At 44.4% G+C, this 25,000-nt stretch overlaps 2 protein-coding genes across 7 annotated transcripts in view; both read right to left on the bottom strand.

Annotated features, from left to right (window-relative positions):
• The window catches only part of kita (KIT proto-oncogene, receptor tyrosine kinase a), a 27,281-nt gene extending 24,796 nt beyond the window's left edge, over positions 1–2,485 (bottom strand). For all 6 annotated transcript variants that reach the window (XM_060068072.1, XM_060068073.1, XM_060068075.1 and 3 more), the window contains exon 1: positions 2,156–2,485. In XM_060068072.1, the coding sequence (XP_059924055.1) occupies positions 2,156–2,210 (55 nt within the window). In that variant the 5' untranslated portion in view covers positions 2,211–2,485. The remainder of the gene's footprint in view (positions 1–2,155) is intronic.
• Positions 2,486–15,340: 12,855 nt separating this feature from the next.
• pdgfra (platelet-derived growth factor receptor, alpha polypeptide) overlaps positions 15,341–25,000 on the bottom strand; it is a 27,053-nt gene continuing 17,393 nt past the window's right edge. The window contains 10 exon segments of the mRNA XM_060068079.1: positions 15,341–17,407; positions 18,599–18,849; positions 20,118–20,223; positions 20,471–20,570; positions 20,792–20,903; positions 21,635–21,757; positions 22,433–22,548; positions 23,185–23,342; positions 24,603–24,636; positions 24,639–24,755. Coding sequence (XP_059924062.1) covers positions 17,260–17,407; positions 18,599–18,849; positions 20,118–20,223; positions 20,471–20,570; positions 20,792–20,903; positions 21,635–21,757; positions 22,433–22,548; positions 23,185–23,342; positions 24,603–24,636; positions 24,639–24,755 — 1,265 coding nt within the window. The 3' untranslated portion in view covers positions 15,341–17,259.

Raw genomic sequence — 25,000 nt, 5'->3', positions numbered from 1 at the left:
CATTTTTGGAATTTAAATAAATTGTAATGTTGCTATGGTACTGATGAACTCCTGGACCGACCCCACACTATGTGACCCCTCGCTAGGTTTCTCCCTGTTCCCCCTACTAGCTCCCCACTAGTCCCTATTAGTTCTGGTTGCTTTAACAGGCTTGTGTCTAGGGGGAAGTTATGTAATGTACGGCTGTGAAGGCCTTTCAGACTGGAACTGTGATCCAGGGCTCCACAAATAAACCCAGACAAAAGGTGATAGTAGCTTCTTCTCTATCTCTGTGTTATCGGAAGGACCTTGCCTACGCCCAGAACTGCAATTAGAGAAGTGTTTTATCTATCCACGTACCAACTCCAAGGGCCCTGATGCGAAGCAAATATCGTTAACCTGAGATGATACACTAAAATGTTACCATCACATACAATGCACTGTAATGAAATGACCATGTGAGGAAAATATAAAGATTGGAGTAGACATAAATGTAACTACAAACCGTAGCCCTACATGATACCCTTACAAAAAAACATTAGACCTTGTTAAATAAGGGTTAATCTGTGTAATCATATGTAAGCATGCAACATAAGGTGAAATAGTATTTTACACGCATGAATAGAAACCATTGTTCAATTGTTTGTGCATAAATAGACTTGAGACAAATATTATTGCCTCGCTCACATGACGGCTCTTGTGTATGGCCCCGAGACATTCCAATTCTCTCTCAAGCACACTCAGAAACACAAGCATGCATGCACGCACACACACGCGCACACACACGCGCACACGAACACACACACACACACACACACACACACACACACACACACACACACACACACACACACACACACACACACACACACACACACACACACACACACACACACACACACACACAATAATGATAAGGAAACAATATGTTGGCTTACTTCGCAGGAACTCAACATTTTGTTAAAATTTCCCAGAAAACATCATTAGGAATCAGGCCTACAATAATTCTAATTATAAGGTAATAATAATGTTTACACTGCAACGTTGTCACTAGAAAATAAAACCAGACGAAGTGTTGTCTTGTGTGTGAGAAAAACCCTCATAATCGGCCACGCATATTGAATATTTCAGCAGCCCGAAAGCAAAATAACTTTACGCAGACCCATTTAAGTGGAAGAACGCCTCCCGCGCCGCTCTGCTCCGCAGAGCTCTGAGTTATTCCTCTAAGTTGCTTCCAGTGCTGGCTCCGGTTCTCATGGGACACCCAACACTGAGCCCTGATCGCCTCATTGCAATCACACTTGACTTGTGGCGAAAGGTGTGCACTTAAAAAAAAGAAAAAAGAAAGGAGTTTGCGATCGGTATCGACGGTGCTTATTTGCATGGCTCTTAGGTACAGGCCTATTCTATGGAAAATGACAGTTGTGTTCGGAAGAGCCCGCAGCCTGTTGTTGTTGCTCCGCGGGCTTATCTGGTAGAAACTCACAATCAACAACTGATACGAGCCAAGCATAACACACAGGTACATGTGTTGACTAACAGTTTGAACTATTGAAAAAACAAAACGCACCAGCATTGGTTCATTAACAAAATGCAATTCTAGATTGTCTTCTCTTTGGAGATGAATAATTGAGCGCAGCTCCACGGCATCTCTGCGCCAGCTCCAGTGTCCTGTAGTCAAGTTTCATTAAGTCCCATTTGGCATACTTTTAAAGTACACACACACACACACACACACACACACACACACACACACACACACACACACACACACACACACACACACACACGCACACACGCACGCACGCACGCACGCACGCTCAAACACACACACACACGCACGCACACGCACGCACACGCACGCACACGCACACACACACACACACACACACACACACACACACACACACACACACACACACACACACACACACACACACACACACGTACACACTCGCACTCTGGTTTGGGGATGAAACTCAATCCAAGAGATCCTCCTCACTAACTTAGGTCATTTGTTTCGAAACGAGAAAACAGATGTGTGAAATACAAATGAAAGGTGGTGACGCTCCAGGAATTCCAAACAAGGATGTACAATACCACAACAAACCCCGCTGTACACAAAGCAAGAGCATATACGACATGTCCACTTAAAAACAACCAAGGAACAACTTACCTGGATGAATGGTTAACTGCAAAACGACAGAAAACAATATCCAGTGGTATTCCATAGTTACAAGTCCATGGGTGAGGCGGAGGTGCGCCTGTGTGTGTGTGCGTGTTTCCAGAAGGCGATCCCCCTGCGTCTCTACGGGCTACTACACTACCAGCACTGCGTTGGACGGCTCCTACAAGTGGACTGTGAGGTGGTGGACTGCTGTTGTGTTCTCACAGCGAGCCTTCAGCGGCAGAGTGATGTGATGCTGAGCTCCGGTCTACACGAGTATCCTATCGCCCGTCACCCGGGAACAACGCAGCTCGCCAGCGGGACGCTAGGGGGCCAGTGGGGAGGAGGGAGTTGTGTCACCTGTAGTAGGGCTGCCTGCCTGCCTGCCTGCTCCACAACATCATTATCATCCCCCCCCCCCCCCCCACACACACACACACACACACACACACACACACACACACACACACACACACACACACACACACACACACACACACACACACACACACACACACACACACTCTCTCTCTCTCTCTCTCTCTCTCTCTCTCTCTCTCTCTCTCTCTCTCTCTCTCTCTCTCTCTCTCTCTCTCTCTCTCGTTATTGACGGCGCACAGGTATCACAAGGGACATATAGAACCGCAGAGCAACGACTTACTTATATTTGTTCACCCGTAAATCATTGCTGCTCGATTATTGTAAATAGGATTTCAAGAACACAATTGTTAAGACAGGGAAGAAAGAGATACGTTAAGGGCTCAGGGGCAAACTATTACAGAAGTTCAAGAAGACTCACGCACATCTCCCTTCTTCTGAGATCTCCAGAGGGCGTTTGTGAGTTCGGAGTTGTATTTACGTTCTTCATCCCAGAAACATCCCGGATGACATATAACCGGTGAACTATGGTCAGCGTTTGGTGGTTGGGGAGAAGGGAAGGAGGCCTTTATCTTTTGGGGCTTGCTCCCCCTTGAGACAAGATGGCACTTAAAACACACACACACGCACCCGCACGGCGATGAAGATTATTGTTTTGGTTTTGTATGCATGTTCAGTTTTGAATCTGTTAAACTGCTTCTGTGTATTTGGTTCTCTTCTGACAACCCCACTTCTTGTTCTGCAGAAATGATTGGTCACAGCTCCTTCTCGGATCATCTTTGCTGGATGCGTATGATAAGCATAGTAATTAAATATAAATATTATACAGAGAGTCATTGTTTTCACAACCGCTTGTTACCATCTGAAATTGAGACGTTGATTGATGTGGTAGGCCCACTGGTCGACATTTGGGTCGGTTCTAACGAAAGAGATATTTGTAACAGATGGTTTGGCTTATGGATTCCATACTATTATTCCAAACTTCCTTCCAACATCAATTTGTATCCAGGTTTCTCCAACTATTTATTGATAGTTAAAACACAATTTACAAAATGATCCAGAAACACGTTTGCTTTGGACTCCTACAGCGACCCACACATATCGTCGTTTGAAACGCGATCGTGCAGCACTTAAATTCCTGCAGTTCCAGCGTGCTTTGATTAATATCAGCCTCACTCGAACAAACTCGTGTCTGCTACATGACCCATTTCTTCTCAGTGCCTCCGGATTTATTGGAAGAGGAAACGTCCGTTAGCTATGTGAGGTGATTTAAGAAGGTGGTCAAGCTTCAGTTTTAAATTTTAGGATCAATTTCTTATACATTTGAGAGCGACAGACCACTCTTAAAGGGCTCAGATGGCTGAGGCCTGGAAACCTGATCTCTAATTGGACTACCTCGACGCGTTCAGTCCTGTAAAACAACCGGCCAATTACACCCATTGATTTTACCATCAGCCCAAATGACTTTTATAGTATGAGGGGGAAATTATTACTTCTGGGGAAAGCGATTGCCACAATTTATTTTGGTCAAATTCCTAAATGTATATTCTTCTAGAGCTCTGGGATGTTGTTTTTGAATATTGTCATTATGATTTTATGGTTTTACATTTCATAAGAAAGTGATGCTGTGAACATTCCGTGCATTCATTCAATCCAAAGTTTTAGCAGAAGATTTAGTAGATTCAGCATTAGTTCTCACTTTTTTTGGTTTACATGAATAATCTTTCCCAAAAATCACAGTGCAACAAGCATTGATGGTCGTGTTTAATTTGACCTCAAGTCACCTCAGTTTACTCCCGCACCCTGTCACTCACAGCTGGGACCCCCAGGGAGTGAAGTGAGGAATGGCCTCTGCTGATTGGCAACTTGGTGAAATCAGTGTATGTCAGCACTCATCACTATTGCTCTCTATTGCTGTAACATAGCCAGGGAAATATCAAGACCAGCGTACACATGTGACATCTGAGAGAGAAAGAGAGAGGGATGGAGGGAGAGAGAGAGACAGAGAGAGAGGGGAGAGAGGAGAGAGAGTGAGGGGGATAGAGAGAGAGAGAGAGAGAGAGAGAGAGAGAGAGAGAGTGAGGGGGATAGAGAGAGAGAGAGAGAGAGAGAGAGAGAGAGAGAGGGGTATAGAGAGAGAGATGGAGAGAGACTTGTCTTGGTGACTTGTACTTTGAAGTTTGGGGTAGAAGTCATTTCAGACAAAGCCCACTGACAGGGCTGCGTGTTCAATCCTTCTGCTCCATCCCCTCCATCTCTATTTTTATATTTTATAAGAAAGAATTGTTACCAATGGGTGTCTTTAGGCAAGGCACCTGTCAGCCCGGTTGCTAGCACCACGGTCAACGTTGCGCGGGTCACTTGTGGCAACAAGCTTTCGCCTTTAACTGTAATGCTTAGGAATGTTCCCCCATAAGTCCTGTCCCTTTTCCATCCTCATGTACGTCGGAACTCGTGGATGACGGCCGCGTTTCCAAGCCCTTCCCTGGCTGCGCCTCAGCACAGCGGCCCATGGACGTAGAGTCGCATAGACAATCTGCCTGATGAACGGAGCGGGCTAGGCAGCACAGGGACAGGGAACAGCATAATGGTACCATTGAGTCAAGAGTAACGGGGGTAAGACAACCAGGGTCGAGGTTGGAGTACTGAGGCTTGTTTTAACTCTTGCATGTGATTTCCTCAATAGGCCTAGGGGGGAATCGCACAGTCGTCCAGCATCTCCGGCACCACAACAACTCGTCTTTGTTCCTCCCTCGCATCTTCCACCAGGATCCGTGGGGTTGTTTTTAGAGCTCCTCCAAGACCTAAGAGACATGAATTCGTTTTTCTGGAGAAGAAGCCATTGGGTCAACTGGCCCTGAGACTGGCATTATATGAACAATCATCACGCTGAGCCATGTTTCCATGGACTGTGGGTCTATTTTGTCGTCTGACTCTTCCCACTGTTTGTTTCTGCTAATACAGCAATATATATATAAAATATAAGAGATGAGGAAAGTTATGGATATCATTGGATTGTTGTTAAAGCGAAGTATGCTGAAGTCTCCCCAACCAATTGACCTGGAACCCCTTTGGACGATGCAGGGCAAGAAGATAGTCTTTGGGGTTTGACTCCCAGATAAAAGGTTCTGGGGTGTATCCCCATTATCCTCCGCCTGCCTTCAGGTAATAGGCTGTATCTTATGGTATAAAGGTGTCTCTAATGATAACTGTAAATGAACATGAATTTAGATATAAAGTCCCAACAAACTTCCTCTAGAGGAGTCCCTGGATGAGAGAATTCAGGTAGATATAAATCTTTATATTTAGATGAGTGGATTAAACATACATTTAGCATATTCTAAGATTCAATAGAGAAGAGTTACCTTTCTAAATCTTCCCTGATGGCTACCCAACCCAAGGTCCTATGATGTGTTTTTAACTCATGATTGTGAGTGGGCACAAACCGATAGAGTAACTTTTTACCTTCATTATATTGACCCACACGATTACAATTTTTGAAGGAAGGGTTTTTTCAGCCAAACCTCCCTTACATATACATTTTTCAAAAGTTTTACTTCACATAAAACCCTTGTTTTATTTGAACTTTGAACCTTGCAATCCTCACAATGACATCCTGTCAACATGACTTTAAAAGATTTTATCTTACTTTGTGGGTGCTTCAAAAAGTGATGAAAAGTCATCCGTTGTAGGAGAATACACTGTGAAAAGTAATATTTGGCATTTCCGTTTCAGTTTGGACTGGTCACATGACCACATTGTTTGTCCATTGTAGATCAACCATAAACCAGTTGGCACGGCAGTGACCCGCAGCAAAACAGTCAGAGGAGAGGAAGTGTCAGGCCACCATATGTTCCAAATATAACATGGTCCAATATAACCATGTGAATGTGCAATATGTGTGCTTGTATTGGTCCTGGTGGTGAGTCTGAGTTTGGTTCTGTGTTCAGGGTCGCAGCTCGACCACGGCACAGCAAATAACTCCAAATACACCTGCCTAAATTATCCAATGGCTGGCTGCTATCCAATAGACCTGCCGCTGTGCTATCATATAGACCTGCTACTAGATACTTGCTACTGTTTGTACCTGCGTTCATATAGACCTGCCATTGTAGCTACTTGCTATCATATAGACTTGCCGTTGTAGCTAATTGCTATCATATAGACCTGCCATTGTAGCTACCTGATATCACATAGACCTGCCGTTGTAGCAAATTTCTATCATATAGAGTAGACCTACCTTTGTAGTTACCTGCTATTATATAGACCTGCTACTGTAGCTACCAGCTATGATAGCAGGTAGCCAGAGTAGCAGGTCTATATAATAGCAGGTAGCTACAACGGCAGGTCTATATGATAGCAGTGCTATCATATAGACCTGCCGTTGTAGCTACCTGCTATTACATAGACCTGATGCTCTAGCTACCTGCTATCATATAGACCTGGTACTGTAGCCATATTCTGGTACAAAATAAGTTGTTAAGATGTACTGTTCTTAGAAGTGGCAATCTTGAGTTTTGTTCTCTTTGTCGACACCTTTTGCAATAGGCTGTCATTTTAGTAGAACTAACTACTTAACCGGTCACCTTTGGCGTGATAATACTTTTTACATTTCTAATAAACGAACAAAGGCTATAGCAAAGTATGTTGAAGGACCTTCTTAACAGCAGGGTAGGATATATTACATTTAAGCCAAATTGTATTTAAGTGCTGTCATATCTCCTCTACAGGAAGAGAAGAGATCTCAAGGATGTATTTATAAAGAATTGACCTACTGCCTATTTTCATTCTAACCACTTTTATTTTGAAAGATGTTCTATGCTCTACAGAACAGCTTGGTTAGGACCAATTACTTTGAAAGACGCCATAGGCTGCTCAGGTGTTCGACGAGATCCTGAAGAGATTCCGTGCGGTAAAACACAGTCAATACTGCCATGCCTGTAGGTTAAACGGTCACTCGATACACAAGGAAACTCATCCTCTTTTTCACAATGCCGTTTGCAATCTTTTGCTGTCTTCCTTGTTCAAAGGTAACCAACGTTTGCAGAATGGTTTATAGATTAAACAGGTATATTTGTCTAATGGACCCTGCATGTTTTACACATAATCAAATAATGTCTGACTGTTGTGGTTGTATGGGCACATGAATGACATTTATAACGTACGTTTTTTTTGATAAACCCTTCTCTTTTACATAGGTAATGATTAACTGACTCATGTCAATATGGAGGAGACTTGTTGGAACTGGATCACGAAAGGGTAAGAGAAGCATGACATTGTATGTGTGTGTGTGTGTGTGGGGGGGGGGGGGGACGACAACGACAGTGTGTTAGTATCTCCATCAGATAAGGATAGAGTTAGCCACCTGAGCACAACTCAAACAGACTGGAAAGCCACTGGAGGAAACTACATTAAAACGGTCTCTAAATATAAATCCTGTGAAAGGTTTTTGGGTTACTGCGTCTATGTGTGTGTATAAGTGTGTGTTCATGTGTGTATGTGTGTGTGTGTGTGTGTGTGTTTGTGTTTGTGTGTGTTTGTGTTTGTGTGTGTATATGTGTGTGCGCGTGTGCGTTTGTGTGAAGGTGTGCGTGTGCAATGAGCTTGTAAACTTGCATGTAAAAGAATGTCTCTCAAAGTCAATGATCAAAGTTTGCGCTGACGATGAGTTTTACAATTTTAGAAGTAGCATCATTCAACAAGGAATCATATTGTTTTCATTGTCAGTTAATTATACAGTAATTATCTTATTTAATATCTGAACTGTAGTAACTTACTTTTATTGGGTAACAAGTAGAGTACACCAAGTGACACTGAGAGGATAGTGTTGGTACAAGAGAAAGTGAATATTGACTTACTAATAGGGTACTGATATAAGTGTCATTTTAAATGTTTACTTTATAATAAATTCAATATGATTAAACCTAAGTAATAAGGTACTTACTATGAATAACTTTTTACATATTCATCATCACAAGCTCATACAACTGGTTGAGAAAAATAGGGTCGATAACAAATGTAAAACAGCCCACAGGCTACCCAATGGAGGCACTCAGGGAAGGTGATTTAAGTGAAATAACTACCTGTTCACATTTTGGCAATTTCTTCATGTACAAATCTTACACATAGTCACTTTAATAATTAGCACACACAAGTAGTACAAATTAGTAAAATTAATTCCCTGGAAACTCTGTAGCCACCGAATCTTCTTATCAGTGATTATTTGACTATCAGTAACAGTTCAGCAGCATTATAAACTCTCCATATTCACTCTGTAAATTTGTATTATAAAACATTTACATATACCAATATTAACACTTAGTTTTAATTAGTTTTCAAATACTCAGCACACATACAAACACACAGAAACACACACATCCACGCAATGCAAACACAACCTACTTCTCAGTGTCTAACATGCATGGCCGCAGATTACATCATCCCTGCCTCTCTCCCCTCTCAAGTTATCTTAACGACGAGAAACTAATTTTCAATGCTGATTACTCGCATATTCCCTCTCTGAGAGAGTGTTTGTCCCTCTGACAGGAACAGCAAAACAGCGACAGTGATGAGTGGGTGGTTTCACACCAGCCGACTCAATGCCGCGCTGTGTCGCTGTGAAGGCTGGCCAACCATAGCTGATTGATCAGGAACCTCTCCACCAAGTGGGCTTTCACAAGGAATTTCATGGTCACCCTAAACCCTGCGCTGACCCATGACGTGCAGAGTGCAGAGTGACTGCACACCTGACAGCAGTGCTTCCTCTTTACTGTCAATATGCTTTGATCGCTCACAATTCAGGATGAGCCGCCACGCCCGCCGTGCCTCAGGGTCGCTGCGTCAGGCGGGACTCGAACCCTGTGTCTTCTCAGGTCTGAATCGATGTCCCTGACATCGATTCTCCTGCTGTAGAGGGGAGGACAGAAAGAGTGTGTGTAGGGGTGGAAGAAGTCCAATGCTTCTGGGAACCAATTGAGCATTCCTACTTACGTACTTACTTCATATTATTCATATAATATTCATATTTCAGTTTGATCCAGCCGACAAAGGAAGAAGAGGATTATCAGCATGTTCTCTTTACCAACCGGTTCCAGCTTTTAGCACAGAATGTGACTTTACCCCAACATATGGGCCAAGATGATTGCTTATTGTTCTAGCTAGAGTTTATATCAAGGACTTACGTTTACTTAAGGAAGCGGTTATTGTTTTATGAAAAACTAATTTCCATGGAATTTTTTATTTTCTTATACCACATACTATTACTGTGAGCTGACACAGCTGGTTGTCTGAGCTGCAGCTCATTGGGCAGGAAACCAGGTGGTAGGCCCAAACAACCACGAAGTAGCCCCTACAACCAGGAAGAGAAACTAAGAAAGAGAGGCTCAAGATAGAAATGCTCTGAGAACCAGATAGAGATGCTCTGAGAACCAGGAAAATAGGCTTCAGGGAAAACAAAAAGTAGAGGCTTCAAGAACCAGGAATAGAGGCTCCGAAAACCAGAAAGAGAAAGGCTTTGCAAACTAGATGGAGAGGCTTGGAGAACCAGGAAGAGAGGCTCCGAGAACCAGAAAAAGAGGTTACGCAAACCAGATAGAGAGGCTCCGAGAACCAGATAGAGAGGCTTGGAGAACCAGCAAGTGTAGCTAGCATAGCTGGACAGGGTGTTACCTTATCTTCAAACCACCACAGCTTATGTATAAAACGCCTAACAGAGCAACCTGATCATTCACATGCAATAGGACGAAGGCCAGGGGGGGATTTTTTCAATTTTTTCTGTAAGGCGTTCACGGCCCCTGGCTCCAACAGACCACCATGTATGCCCGTTGTCGCTGATCACATGATTGTAAAGGCTGTGGACCCCGGGGCCCTAGCACATGACCAACACCCACACACACATACAGTCACAAACACACACACACACACACACACACACACACACACACACACACACACACACACACACACACACACACACACACACACACACACACACACACACACACACACACACACACACACACACACACACACACACACACACCTAGCTTCCCCTCCACCCCCTAACATAGCCCCCCCCTCCCCTGCAGGGCCATGTAGAACAACATTTTGTAGAAGAAATCTTTCCTTACTTCAAGGCGCTTCATTAGTGGATACCATAAGGTCTCGTTTACTGTGAAAACAGAAAGCCTGACAACAGAATGGGAAAGATAATGATTCAGCGGCAAGGAGCTCGACTAAGAAAAATGGCTGCCCTACGCAATGAACTAACAGGGCTGGGAGAGCAAAGGCACAATGTGTTTTCAGTCAACGTCCCTAGTACCATCACTTGAGTCAAAGGGCAGGAGGCTCAATTCAATTGGGCTAGGACTCGGTAGAATAATAACCATGGGTATTTGTTTAAAAGGAAGATCATTTCTCATGGGTAGATCCGATTGAATTAGATTAGAGTGACAAGGGATTGGCCCAGCGAACAACCTCATCTGGCCTGCTTCCAATACCTGAACAAATACCTGAACATTAGATCACCCCAGAAATATGTCACCATTTGGTCAACTGGACACAATAATGTTGAGGTACACAACCCTCCATTTTGTTTCAACTTGCATGTGTAATTCTTAACCATCCAAATGCTTATGATGTCAGTTAATGGTGTCTGCAGTTCATTGAAAACAGGGCAGGAACAAACTATTGCTCTTACAATCCCAGCACCATGTACAGCTTGTTTTTCCAGTTTCTCGTTTGGGATTTCTGATTACGTTCTACTGTATCTGTGTTTTTAAGTTCTCTGGTAACTCCTAAATGTACCTACTTTGAGTCGAGGGTTTGAATGCCTGCGATTAGGTTCTCCCCTTGCGCCAGTCAGAAGAAATGACCATTTGTCACCATCTTGAAGCAAACCACAACATGTCACGTATACTGATAAAGTTCACGTGTTGCATGTTCTTTAAAGGGCCACGCTTTTCCTAATTGCTCGCCATTTTCTGTACTGCTTCATTGCCGTCTGCAGCATCAACTCTGTTTCCGTGGAAAAGTTGGGACCATTGACATCATATTCCCGGGATTTGCGTTCTCCATTTGTCCAATTCGGGAAAAAAACTGTCAAAGCGTTGTGCTATGCATGATATGTTCCTCAGTGTCTGCCACCGTTTGTCTACTATTTTTCATTTCTTTCTTGTTTCTGTGTATAGCAAAAGGTTATAATGCAGTTCCCCCTTTGAGCATATTTTCTGTTTATTTTACCCCGTTATGAAATCTCAGAAATCAGCAGCAATCATGTTAGTAATGTTGTCATCATTGTTGTTAGGGGTATTGGGGGCAGCCGTAGTAGTTAGTCAAATAATATTTGTATTAGACTAGTTGTACAAATATAAGACATAGTAGTCGTAGTAGTAGTTAGGGTAGTAGTTAGCAGTATAATCTGATCAGTATTAAACGTATTCAACCAGTAATACTTGTAGTCTTAATAGCAACAGTAGTACTATTACTAGTAGAAGTTGTGGTAATTATAATTATGGAGAATGTGTATGTGTTCCAAAGTCCTGATAATATTTGACAGCTAGATACTTCCTTTCCCCCCGGGGTAAACATAAAATGATAATGTTCCGGAAAATAAAAGTATAATATTACATTTTCTGTTGATTTTACCATGGTCTCTTTGAAAAATTAACCAAGACCCCAGGCTTCTCGTTATCTTATCATCAAAACTTCTTTCTTTATGTCTTCGACAAGCAATGATGCATTGCATGTCTATATATATATATTTGTAGATATAAAGGAAGTGGTTAATCGATGTATAACAGCTAAAAAAGCTGAGCTAAAACCATGCCTTTGAAATATTTTAATATTTGATGATATACTCTTTAAACACAGTACTGTCTGAGCCTAGAGCCACTCATATGATATCTGCGAGCATAACTTCTTCCCAGTCATGAGTTAGCCTTTTCATTCCCTGCCTTACAGCGACGCGCCGACCACACAGTCTGCAGCACTATAAATCAGACAAGGAGCTCAGTTTGTGTGAGGGAGGCAGAGAGAGAAAGATAGAGACGAAGACAGAGAAAGATAGGGACCTAGAGAGAGAGAGACAGAGACAGAGACAGAGAGTGAAAAGAAGAGGGAGAGTGAGACAAACTTGGTTGAATTGCCATCCCTGTGTATTATATGTATTATCTAGTCTATTGTATTATCTAGTCTATTGACTAGACTAGTTGCATTTTGTGTTTGCCTCTCGCCTATTCTGTCCGAATGTTTTCAAACAAAGGAGCAAATTTAATCTGAGGTCAAAGGTGAAAACCGACACCGCTCCAAGCATATCTTGTTGTGACACGGTTAATGTTTCTTGTATGTTCATTTTCTTAATGACAGATCAATCAAAGGATCGCTTACAGGGGTGGGGGCCACAACGGCCCCTCGTTAGGCCCGGGTCTGGAAAACACATAAATACCCCCCCACCCACACACACACACACACACACACACACACACACACACACACACTCACGCACACACACACACACACACACACACACACACACACACACACACACACACACACACACACACACACACACACACACACACACACACACACACACACACACAAAAAACACAGACACACAGACACACAGACACTCAGACACACACACAACCCACCCACCCAGCCACACAAACACACACACGATCACACACACACACACACACACACACACACACACACACACACACACACACACACACACACACACATACACACACACACACACACACACACACAGACACACACAGCTACAGCTACACACATACAGTTGCGAGAGGGGTGTTTGAAACGAGAGCAGTGCGCTCACGGCGCAGGCGCACAAGGCGCAGGCGCTCACGCCCTGCTCCCAGCGGGGCGGCGTGGGGAGACCAAGCGGCTGTTAAGGCCGTCCGAGCGGCGTCCAGTTTCACCAGGCAGACTGATGTTACGTGTCAAACAAACTAAAGAGATCCCTAATCTAATCGTCCAAACATCACTCGTGCAGCCAAATATACACAAATCGGATTGCCTCTCACTCTCACGCAGTAAAATGAGATACAATTTCATTCCATCTCCCCCCACCCCCCAAGCCGCCCACTGTGGTGGGGCCGTGGCTTCTGGTCGGGCCTCATTCTTTTTCACCGCCGTAAATGATCCTTCACTGTGTTGGTAAATCATATTTTGTGTCCATTGAGCATTAAAGGCAGCATTGAGTTAAGGCCAAATATTTGGTCGACCTCATTGGGATCGGTTTTCTAAAACATTGTAGGCCTGAGCCTTTGTGGCCTTTTCTCATGTGAAAATAAGAAATGTATTCATACAGATTCTTTAAGGATAGGCTGTTCACCCAGGACATAAAGACAAGCTTGCATCTTTGCTCACCTTCTTTGCCATAAATAAGTTGCTTTACCTTGATTGCTGCTGTTTCTCTAAAGTAGAAGCGGCTGCTTTTATTTCGACAACACTTACTCGACATAATACCAGCACTACAGCATAAAACCAAAAATCATTTTGTAAAAAACATTATTGTCACAATGTGTCAATTTGAGCCCCTCCGAGTCAATAGGCGGAAGAAAAAAATAACATTAAAATAATGTTCTGTCCACTCTGACCTGCTGTGAGACCAGCGCAGGTGGTAGTTTTTTGGGGAGGGGTTTTGTGAGGGATTTGGGGGGGGCTTGGGGAGTGTCAATGTTAGGATTCTTGTACACAAAGAAAGATGGGGCTGGCCAGGCCTTATCAGCTAGGATGTGATTTAATTGCTAATATTACAGAAATCAAAATCGATTGTTATTAACAACAGATGTGTCCCGGCTATTCGATCTATAGGCTAGTTGAAAGCAAAAATATATGTCTTATAAAAAAAAAAATGCTTTACAACTTTGTGCAATATATATACTGTGAAATTGTTCTTCTATAAAAAAAAAAAGATGTAGCCATTTCAATAACTTTATTTATATGTAAGAAATTGGAAAATTATAAATATTAAATATGCCGGTGCTCATTACTTTGTCGACAGCAGAAAGGCCACAGTTATCATTATACGGTCTTCTTTGCAGCAAAGCATAGGCTACTATCGTCACGTACAGATGGAGAAGCTCTTCAAAGCTTGAAACAGCATGGCTTTTGTTTCAGGTATTTGGTTATCATTGGTGCCTTGAGGCCAGACCACCATTTGCTAGCTGGCGGCTTTTTTGGCTCCTCGGTGTTTTTTACATTTCGTTGACACTTGCGCCCTCTGGTGGGAAATTACAGTAACTGCTAATGTTCAAGACTCAGTCGGACGGACAGACAGTATAGTATATGTACCGTTCCAAGTCCTCAGTTAAGCGCACACAGCTATATATATGCACACGCAATATCTCTCTCTTTCTCACACACACAAACACAAACACAGACACACACACACGCACACACGCACACACACACACACACACACACACACACACACACACACACACACACACACACACACACACACACACACACACACACACACACACACACACACACACACACACACACACACACACACACACACTCAATGTTACGCGTGAACCCAATCACTAAAATGATTGAAAGCAGGTACTTAACTCAGAAATTAGTGCAGAACTAGGGAAAGTAAATAATCATAATCTCTAATGCCTCAACTGAATAATCTCTTACCCTCTATAAGACACCTGAATTTATCTAACCTCCCTAAAATGAACTTTCTCTAACATCATACCTAAACCTAAAATCTCCTAACTAATATACCTAAACACCAACCAAACATTAGCAAACAAAAAGACATGGCAAGAGTTACATTATAAATCTTTTATTGAAATATAAATCATCTGAATGTACATAATGTATAGGAAAACAGAGTAATAATGTGTGTATTGGGAGAAGCGGCCTGGGGCTATACTGACCCAACGTACCAACGGAGGTGTAGGCTACCACAGGGAAGGCAGTACTGAAGCCAAGGACAATGCGTACAACAATATTAGCGCAGCAGAAGATAAAGAAGGAAAGCGCACTGGCGCCAATTTGTCTCCACGTATTCCAGCCGGCAGTAGGGCAGAGAGGGGATAGTGCCAGTGAGAGGGGTGGAGAGTTTGGGTGTACGGTGCGCTGGATTTAGCTGGAGGATCAGGAGGAATACGGCTTCTGTCCAAGTGTCTGGGCTCCGATCCAAAGGCCTCGCCTCCAAAGGAGCTAAAACACTTTCTTCTCCCTATTCTCCTTTCTGGTGTATTTTTATTTGTATACTAAGGTTCTACTTGGTAAACAAATATGCTGGTATGGCTATATATCTTCTAGCTACTTTTTGGTAACATGCAGAGTAAGGCATAGATTTTTATTTTTGTTTTTGTCATTGTGGTGCGTTATATTAGGCAAAAGGAAACTTCTATTAAAGTGTGGTCGACTGAAAGTAATTAAACTGAAACAAACATAGTCCTCTGTGCTTTGGTAGAGAATCATTTCTTGTTGTAGTTTCCATGACTAATACAAATGAACAAGGTGTGTGTCGTTGTGGAGCAGTACTTCAAAACTGCAGTGTAAAACGTTATGAGCTGAAAGTCCTCAATTGACCAGAAGTGTAGTCCATTGTCTGCCACATTTTGAGTTTGGTTTTCTATTTCTGAACAAGGCTCAACCATCGGATGCAGTGGATTAATATGTGCTTCTTTTTTCATATAAAATACTGTAATCTTATTGTCAATAACTCTGTTATATAAAATCACTCTCAAACTATGTACAATACAATCACGCTGGGCTGGGCTTTCTTCGACACACCCATAACTGGAGCAAGCTGTCATGGGAAAGCGGAGACGGTACAAATAAAGATTTGACTTCGGCACGTCCGTTAGTCCTCTCCTCACAACTCTGTGGCAGTTCTCTAGCTAATATTCACAAACATTACATGTTTACACATTGGTGACGTAAAAAAATATATTTGTACCGCTGCTTTTCGTTAACCGTTGCTTTAGCCATTTCATGAGCCATTTCATTAGCCAACATAATACTGTCACGTACAAAAATTGTAACATAAAATTTGTGCTTTTTTTAATCTAATGAGACTGATTGTACCAGCATCAGGTGAGAATTAGGGAGGGGGGATGTGGTTGAGGGAGGGACGAGAGGGGGGAGTATTGATTGTCACTCACGATCTCTATGTAAACCAAGGAAACTGGCCACGTCTAAACAGTGGATCTCTAGTGGTTCTGATAAGCTAATGCAGTGGTAATTTTTCACCCAAACAACTGAATCCTCCTTCCTCGATTGTATCGTTGCACGTATATTACAAAAAAATGCCCTACGGAATAAGAAACCTCATTCCTCCCGTGGTTGGATTTTCTTTCTCCCCGGTCGGTGCGTGGTTAGTCCGTTCTCACGCTACCAAACTCTGCTCTGGAACCCCTGGCTCGGAGAGTCCATTCATTGTCGTTGTAATCACCACGTCCTCCCTCCAGACCACTAGGGAGCAGAGCCCAGGGAGACGTTTCATGAAGTCAAACACCAAAAGACCCCCCCCCCCCCCCCCCAAGAGAACAGGACGAAGTGGTATGTGCTTCTCTCCTCCTGGTGGGGCAATCCCGGTCAAGAGGCAGGTTCGGAGGTGAAGGGCTGGGGGGGGTATCTCATAAGGTCCATGTACCAAAGTCTAAGAGGGTCTCTGAGGGTCTTTGGGGGGGAGGGGAGAGTCTGGAGGAGAGTCCCAGCAGGGGACATGAAGGTCACAGGAAGCTGTCCTCCACCAGGTCGCTGGAGTCCAGACACATGTCGTCCAGCATGGTGATGTCCTCCAGGGTCTCTCCCTCTCGCTTGGCCAACGTTGAGATGCTGGAGCCCGTCTCGATTGCGCTCTCATCAGAGGTCTGGGAGCTACGGGAGGACACCAGGAACACGCTCAGCATCTCGCTAGACCTCTACATTTTACATCGAGGGCATTTAGGAGACGCTGTTATCCAAAGTGACTTACAATAAGTACATTTGTCGGAAGAAAGAGAAACAATATATCGCTGTCGGTACGAAAAGTGCTTAGCATTTATAATTGCTAGGTTAACCCATTCCCCGTAAACAACAAAGATAGCTAGGGTAAGACGCTATTAAGTACACTATTAAGTACTATTTTTATGTGTGAGGACATACAACATACAATAAGTGTGTACATTAAGTGCCAGGACATACAACATACAGTAATTGCTAGACCTTTACATCCATGTGTGACTGTGGTGGCACTTTGATGTTGTACCCTGCCTATTTCAATATTTATCATGAATTTATTTGGGGTGGGACCGTATTGTATTGAAAACATCTTAGTAAATGTGCCAGGATGCTAGGTTACATCTGCAGTTCCTTGGCATGACTTTTTACTAGGGTATTTTAGTGGATGCTTTTATACAAAGCGACCTACATTGATTTCAGATACAGGTCATTAAGCATCTTGCTTAGGGATTTTTCTGCTGATTTGTGTAATTTCTATACCCATACCAAAGTATGGTATAAAAATAAATGGCAACAAATAGCTGAAAGATATGCCTTGAGCACTTTTACAGTTGTTACAGTCACACAATTTGAAAACATCCAATCAATATTTGAGCAAGATTTGCATAACAACGTTTAAAAAACAATATAGTAGCGAGTATCTGTAGGAATCCCAAACAGACGTGATGTGTGTATAGTAGTAGTTATTGTAGGTACAGCACGTTCAAAAACGCATCACAAAAAATGTGTGTGTTGGATTTGAAAGAGCTATCATTTGAATGTAATGGAAATGACCTAGCTTTCTGTCAGCTACTAATGAGTGAAATGCGCTACGAGAATATCTGTAGTGGTAGACTGTGTTGTGTCTGCCTCTGTATGAGCCAATTTCAATTCAAGAACGCTCCTGGGGCATTTCTGACCCATCGGGACCTCTTTTCCGTTATCGGCTCGGGGAATCCGTTGCTGCCGGTCAATCGCGGGTCAGTGAATAGCAACACTTCCAAATGTCAAGAGAAATCGGACATTTGGTACGGTCGTAAAGCGAGAGCGGCTTCAACACAGGTCTGCAAGAGTGTGCCAACTGCTCACCTGTGGCGGTTCCTCTTGCCGTACTCGTCGTCCGACAGCGGCTCCAGGTCGGGCAGGGGGATGATGTATCCGCTGTCGGAGCTGAGGCGCTGCTCGTCGAAGCCGCTCTCGCGCTCCTTCGGCTTGCCGTGGTTCTTGTAGGCGATGCCGATGTAGGCGCTGTCGTCGACGGGCAAGTCCGTGTCCACGCACACGCGCGTCACCGCCGGGTGGTCGCTCTTCAGGAAGTCCTGGTTCACCCGGTCGTAGCACTGGAGGCGGGAGGAGGAGGAGGAGGAGGAGGAGGAGGTGGGGAGGGGAAAGAGAAGTTAGCTAGGTTATTTATTTTCATATTCCTCTCTTTGAAGACTATTTTAATTGTTCCGATTTAGGGGGATAAGGTGGTAGGCATGTGGAGATGGTAGAAATGGATGGAGGAGGAAGGACAGCAATCGGTTGTAAGACTGGAGTCATGTGGCAGCAGAGGACTGTTTAATTAGTGTGTTCTCCATTCTTTTAAACAATCATTTTAAAACATTTATCTGTCCATTAAGTGCCCTGTAAACCCCAGAACTAATCTATTCTATGCTCGGCCAATGGACCTGATAACGGAAGAGAGGCCGTTCGTTTTGCTTAAACCCAAATGAGCAAACAAGGAACTGCAGTGTGTGTGTGTGTGTGTGTGTGTGTACATGTGCGTGATTGTGTGTACGTGGGAGTGTGCTTGCATGAGTATGCAGAGACACTAAACCCTTGAACCCCCCCCCCCATGCCACGTGGAGTGGCGGTGAGGTCCTTCATCTACCATGTGTGCTGCTGTGTTTAACAGCCTGAAGAGGCTCATTATGGCAGGGCGTTGGAGCACGGGGGTGGTGGGTGTTGGTGGGTGAGAAAGACCTCCAGCTGGTACATTGACCTTTTAATCACAGGTCTTAGCACCCACAGCACCCTGTTTTACACTGTTGTCACCCTGGGGGCCCGAGAAACCGCAGAAACACATAAAGACGCTAATACACACACCCATGCGCTCGCGCTCTCTCTCTCTCTTTCTCTCTCTCTCTCTATCCCCCCTCTCTCTCTCTCTCTCTCTCTCTCTCTCTCTCTCTCTCTCTCTCTCTCTCTCTCTCTCTCTCTCTCCCTCTCTACCCCCCCCCCCCTCTCTCTCTCTCTCTCTCTCTCTCTCTCTCTCTCTCTCTCTCTCTCTCTCTCTCTCTCTCTCTCTCTCTCTCTCTCACACACACACACAAAAATGTACACCACCCCCCTATCATCACCCCATGGTCCTAGTTTGAGAGCTTTAGTGAACGAGAGGGCAAGCGATCTACTGTGAAACCTTTTAACGTGCTATGCAGATAAACTAACAGATAAACTGGAGTGGTCTTTGGGCAGAACACATTGCATTGGCTCAGGAACAAAATGTATCAGGAACAAAATGTATCAGGTTGTGGATGACTTTGTGAGGTCATGAGTGTGAGCTAGAAAGCAGGTGTTTAAGCGTGGAGAGGTCAAAGTTCAGAGAGTGTTGGGAGGAGAGACTCACTCTCTTGTAGCTGGAGGGAAGGAGGGAGGCCACAGCCTCGGTCAGTTCCATGAAAGAAGGACGCTTCTCAGGCTCACTGTTCCAACACCGCATCATCACCTCATACCTGAACACGCCCAGGCACAGAAACACACAGGTAGCTTAGCACAAAAGCTAACAAACACAGGTAGCTTAGCACAAGAGCTACTAGCTCAAAAATGCAGATAAAGAGGCTTCTTTTTTAGCATAATGTAATAATTCCAGTATAATTTATAATTTGCTTTTGTAAAAAACTATAAAGCTGAAGAAACGTATGTTTAGGAACGTTTACGTGCACAAATATACAAATATGATGCAGTCGGGGTGCCACCTACATGTCGCTCGGTGCGTGCTCTGGCTTGGCCATCCTGTAGCCACTCTTGATCTTGTTGTAGAAGCTGGAGTCCACCACCATGCCGGGGTACGGAGTCCCACCTTCAAACCCACAACAACACTCTCATCAGTTCCTGATACCTCCATGATCTCACTTCCTGTCACTTTGAAAGCCTTACTTTTGTTTTTAATGTAATTTTATGTCATACAAATGTTCCCACTGAAAATGTCCCATCAACTTCCACTGTATAGTCTCCAACAGATGAATATATACACATCATTTATGACTTAAAGTTGTGTGTGTCTTCAATGTGTAAACTAACCGAGGGAGAAGATCTCCCACAACAGGATCCCGTAGGACCACACGTCACTCAGGGTAGTGTACAGGTTATCAAAGATGCTCTCTGGTGCCATCCACTTCACCGGCAGGAAGGTCTGTTCAACGCAAGACAATCACAATCAATATGTATACACATGGAGGTCATATCAATGCAAACCAAAACCTGTATCCTATACATGGAAGCCATCTTCATTTCAAATAAAGCATATAAACCACAACCAATTGTCTGGGTTGGCCTTAGTACAATAATTTAAATCTAAAAAATAGACACTTGAGTTGACCTAATCTGGCACACTCAAGGTTTTCGATCTTCTTTCCAGTCATCCCGATCGGACATGCACCCACACCATTGGTGATGTCAGCCAGATATAAACTGAGCAGTTATATGCCTTGCTGAAGGACATCTGGACCATGAGAGATCGAGATCTTAAATCCTTCCACCTCCCCTTCTACAACCTGCTCTATCTGCTGAATTGTAGTGCTTTCAAACAAACAGACACACAGACAGACAGACAGACAGACAGACAGACAGACAGACAGACAGACAGACAGACAGACAGACAGACAGACAGACAGGTAAACAGACAGACAGACAGACAGACACACAGACAGACAGACAGACACACAGACAGACACACAGACAGACACACAGACACACAGACAGACACACAGAAGACAACAGACAGACAGACAACACACAGACAGACACACAGACAGAAGACAGACAGACAGACAGACAGACAGACAGACAGACAGACAGACAGACAGACAGGTAAACAGACAGACAGACAGACAGACAGACAGACAGGTAAACAGACAGACTTACGCTGCCTTTGGAGACATAGTTGTTGTCGTGCATGATGTCACGGGCCAGGCCGAAGTCGCAGATCTTCACGATTTTCCCCTGGGACAGCAGCACGTTCCGGGCCGCCAGATCGCGGTGCACACACTGAGGGAGGCAGAACACATACACACCATCAGAACGACAAACTCAGCATCTTCCACCGTCCCTCACTGTTGTTTGTTTGCCAGTCCCAGTGCTTCAAGTCTTCGACCGACCCGACCGAAAACATCCGTCTTGTTATTCAGTCGGTCGGTCGGTCGAGCGTTTACTCGCCACATCTAAATCTGCCTCTCTGTCTGTGGGACATTTTTTCGGGGTATAATTTGTAATAATCCTTTAGAATTTCACTTGGTGTTTCCTCCAACGCCTGGGCCTTAGTGTAAACATGGCCGGCCCTGACCAGGGGATAATAACCAGGGAGAGGAATGAGTAGCTGGAGCGAAGGCTAATTCTACCCTGGCCGGTCCCCGGCTATATTCAAACACACTCGCCTCTCGTCGTTGGCACGAGGGCGGCTTATCTCAGAGGAACAGAGGCAGCCTGTCATCAGCACAGGCCCAAAGCACCAGCCACCGCCACCACCACCGCATCACTCCAACCTTTGTCACCGTAGCAACAGGTTCGCAGGTCACTCGCAGAGAGCCCACCAAGTGATGTCTTGCCGACCAACCAGGAAGACCTAGCTTTTAGTTTTTTTTTTTTAAAACCCCTGGTTTCCACTGAGAGTGGGTCTGACCGCTTTGGGACTGCACCCAGCGGCGGTGTTGAAGTTGGACTCACGTTCTTGGAGGCGAGGAACTCCATGCCCTTGGCCACCTGGTAGGTGAAGCTGAGCAGGTCGGTGGTGCTCAGGCCGTCCTTGCCATCTTCTGACAGCAGGTTGTCCATCTCACCGTCTGCATGGAAAAGAATGAATGAATAAAAAACAGGCAGTTAGGAGCCAGACCAAAAGAGGGGGGTGTCCGCCCGCTCACTGTAAATATAGCAGCGGCTGCACCAGCCAGGTTTTTGGCTAGCGGCAGGGAGAAGCCAGGGAACTATTATCCAGTCTGTGTAATTACAGGGCTGGGGTACAGCTAGAGACTGACAGGGGTGCAGCCTTACACCAACATGGAGACAAATACAGCGCTAATGCCCGGCTAACTTAAGGAGTGCAGTGAGACAAGGTCGACTTTTTGAAGTTAAGGGTAAATTTAGTACTGAGGTTAGGGATAGCAAAATGTATATCAAATGAAGGAAGCCCAATTTTGGTAATAGATTAAGGATGGACATTTGGTAATGGTTAAGGAATGTAAGGTAAAATATGACGTCAAGGTTTAATATTAAGTTCAGGTTTATGGTTTGTAGTAGTTACACTCAGGTATTAGGTGAGAGTTGGTGATAGGTAGGAAGTTTAGGTGAAAGCAACATGTTACCAAGTAAATAACCACCATAATAAAATCTCCTATCCAACAAAAAGGCAGAGACATTAAGAATTTCTATTAAACAGTCAGAGGGCGCTCTCTCTCTCTCTCTCTCTCTCTCTCTCTCACCGAATTCCTTCTGCGAGGGGGGGTGATCGTAGTTGGAGCGCATGATGTCCGAGTACTTGGAGCTGTTCATCTCCAGCATGGGCACGTACTGGGTGTTGTCCGCCTGCTTCATGTCCATGTAGTCTCCTCCCTTGCCCTCAAAGGACAGGATGACGTAGCTGTGTGGCGAGATGAGGAAAAACCAGACCGGTTACAGGACGGCCTGGGATCACACCATACTTCCCTATACTGTCCTGTTTTCATGCAGAGTTACAGATTTTAAAAGTTTTTTTTGAATGTTTGAATGCCTGTGACGATAGTACTGTGAATTCATGATTGACTGCAATTCAAATTATCATAGTGACCTACTTCTAGAAATATAAAATGTAGGCCCCACCCTACTTTATGCAAAACTGCACATCAGAATCCTCTTAGTTTGAGAGAGCGAGCATTCTATGTTCCCTCTCCGTGGATTTAAACCTCATGGTTGACATTATGCTTGAGCAATAATTATGTTGCTTTGGGGGTACGTTTAGGTATAGAGCTAGAAAGGGTTGCGTTACGGCACTCAATGGTTACGTTTATGTAAAGGGGTGTGGCGAGATAAAGCCTGGGTAAGGAAGTGATGCATCGTGGGAATAAGGACCACACATGGTGGTAAGGAACACCACTGGCACATCTCTGTGGTGGGGTTGAGGTGTAGTCGGCGTGACTCATTCAGGCAACCCGGTTGACCCCCTTGGGGGGGAGAGGGGGGGATGACGGGTTGGAGGTGGAGGTGGTGGTGGTGGTGGTGGGGGGGGGTAAGGGTATGACGGGATGGAGGTGGAGGTGGTGGTGGTGGTTTGGGGGGTGTTTGGTTCTCAACCACATCGACACAATTAACAGGTAGCTCTATGGTAATAGGGTTAGAGTGAAAACGAGATCACTTAAGAGCCGGGATTGGATATGTGAAGATGCCAGACAGGCTGGGGGGGGGGGGGGGGGGTGTAGTGTGAACGGGGTGGTTGAGTGTGGATACTTTATCATAGAACATAACAGTACTATATAACACTGACATTTTAAACATGTTTTGGGTGCCTGGTTAAGAGGCTATTACATTTTGTTTGCAAATTATATTTTGATAGTTTATTAGAATATTATTATATATTAGGAGGTTGTGGTGTGGGTCTAAGGTGAAGGAGGTCGTGGGTGTGGGTCTAAGGTGAAGGAGGTCGTGGGTGTGGGTCTAAGGTGAAGAGGTCGTGGGTGTGGGTCCGGGCTGAAGGAGGTCGTGGGTGTGGGTCTAAGGTGAAGGAGGTCGTGGGTGTGGGTCTAAGCTGAAGGAGGTCGTGGGGTGTGGGTCTAAGGTGAAGGAGGTTGTGGGTGTGGGTCTAAGGTGAAGGAGGTCGTGGGTGTGGGTCTAAGGTGAAGGAGGTCGTGGTGTGACGGAAGGTTACCTGCGGCTACTCTCGTCCACCGGGTTGATGCCAAGATGTCCAGGTTTTTCCGCTCTTTTCTGGCTGCAGGGCTGATGAAGTTCTCGCGGTTCTTGTGGAGGTAGTTGACCAGGTCGCCATAGAGACAGTACTCTGTGATTATGTAGATGGGACCTGGTGGGGAGAGAGTTCCGGGAAATGGTTTCATTACGTCACTCCTATCCCGACCATTACCTCATCCTTTCTACGCTACTTGTACATTATATTTAACTTTGTTTCAGCTTTTCATCGTGCTTTCAATGTAAGTTTTCTTTCCTTTTCCTTTCCTTAACTTTTCCACTGTTCTGGCAATGTCAATGTTTATTTTCCATGACAATCAAGCTCTTTTGAATTGAATTGAGAGACGGAGCAAAAGACAG

This window comes from Gadus macrocephalus, chromosome 12 (assembly GCF_031168955.1).
Source record: "Gadus macrocephalus chromosome 12, ASM3116895v1".
In the NCBI taxonomy this organism is placed as follows: domain Eukaryota; kingdom Metazoa; phylum Chordata; class Actinopteri; order Gadiformes; family Gadidae; genus Gadus; species Gadus macrocephalus.
Note: the sequence above shows the minus strand (reverse complement) of the source record. Positions and strands in the feature narration are given on the sequence as shown.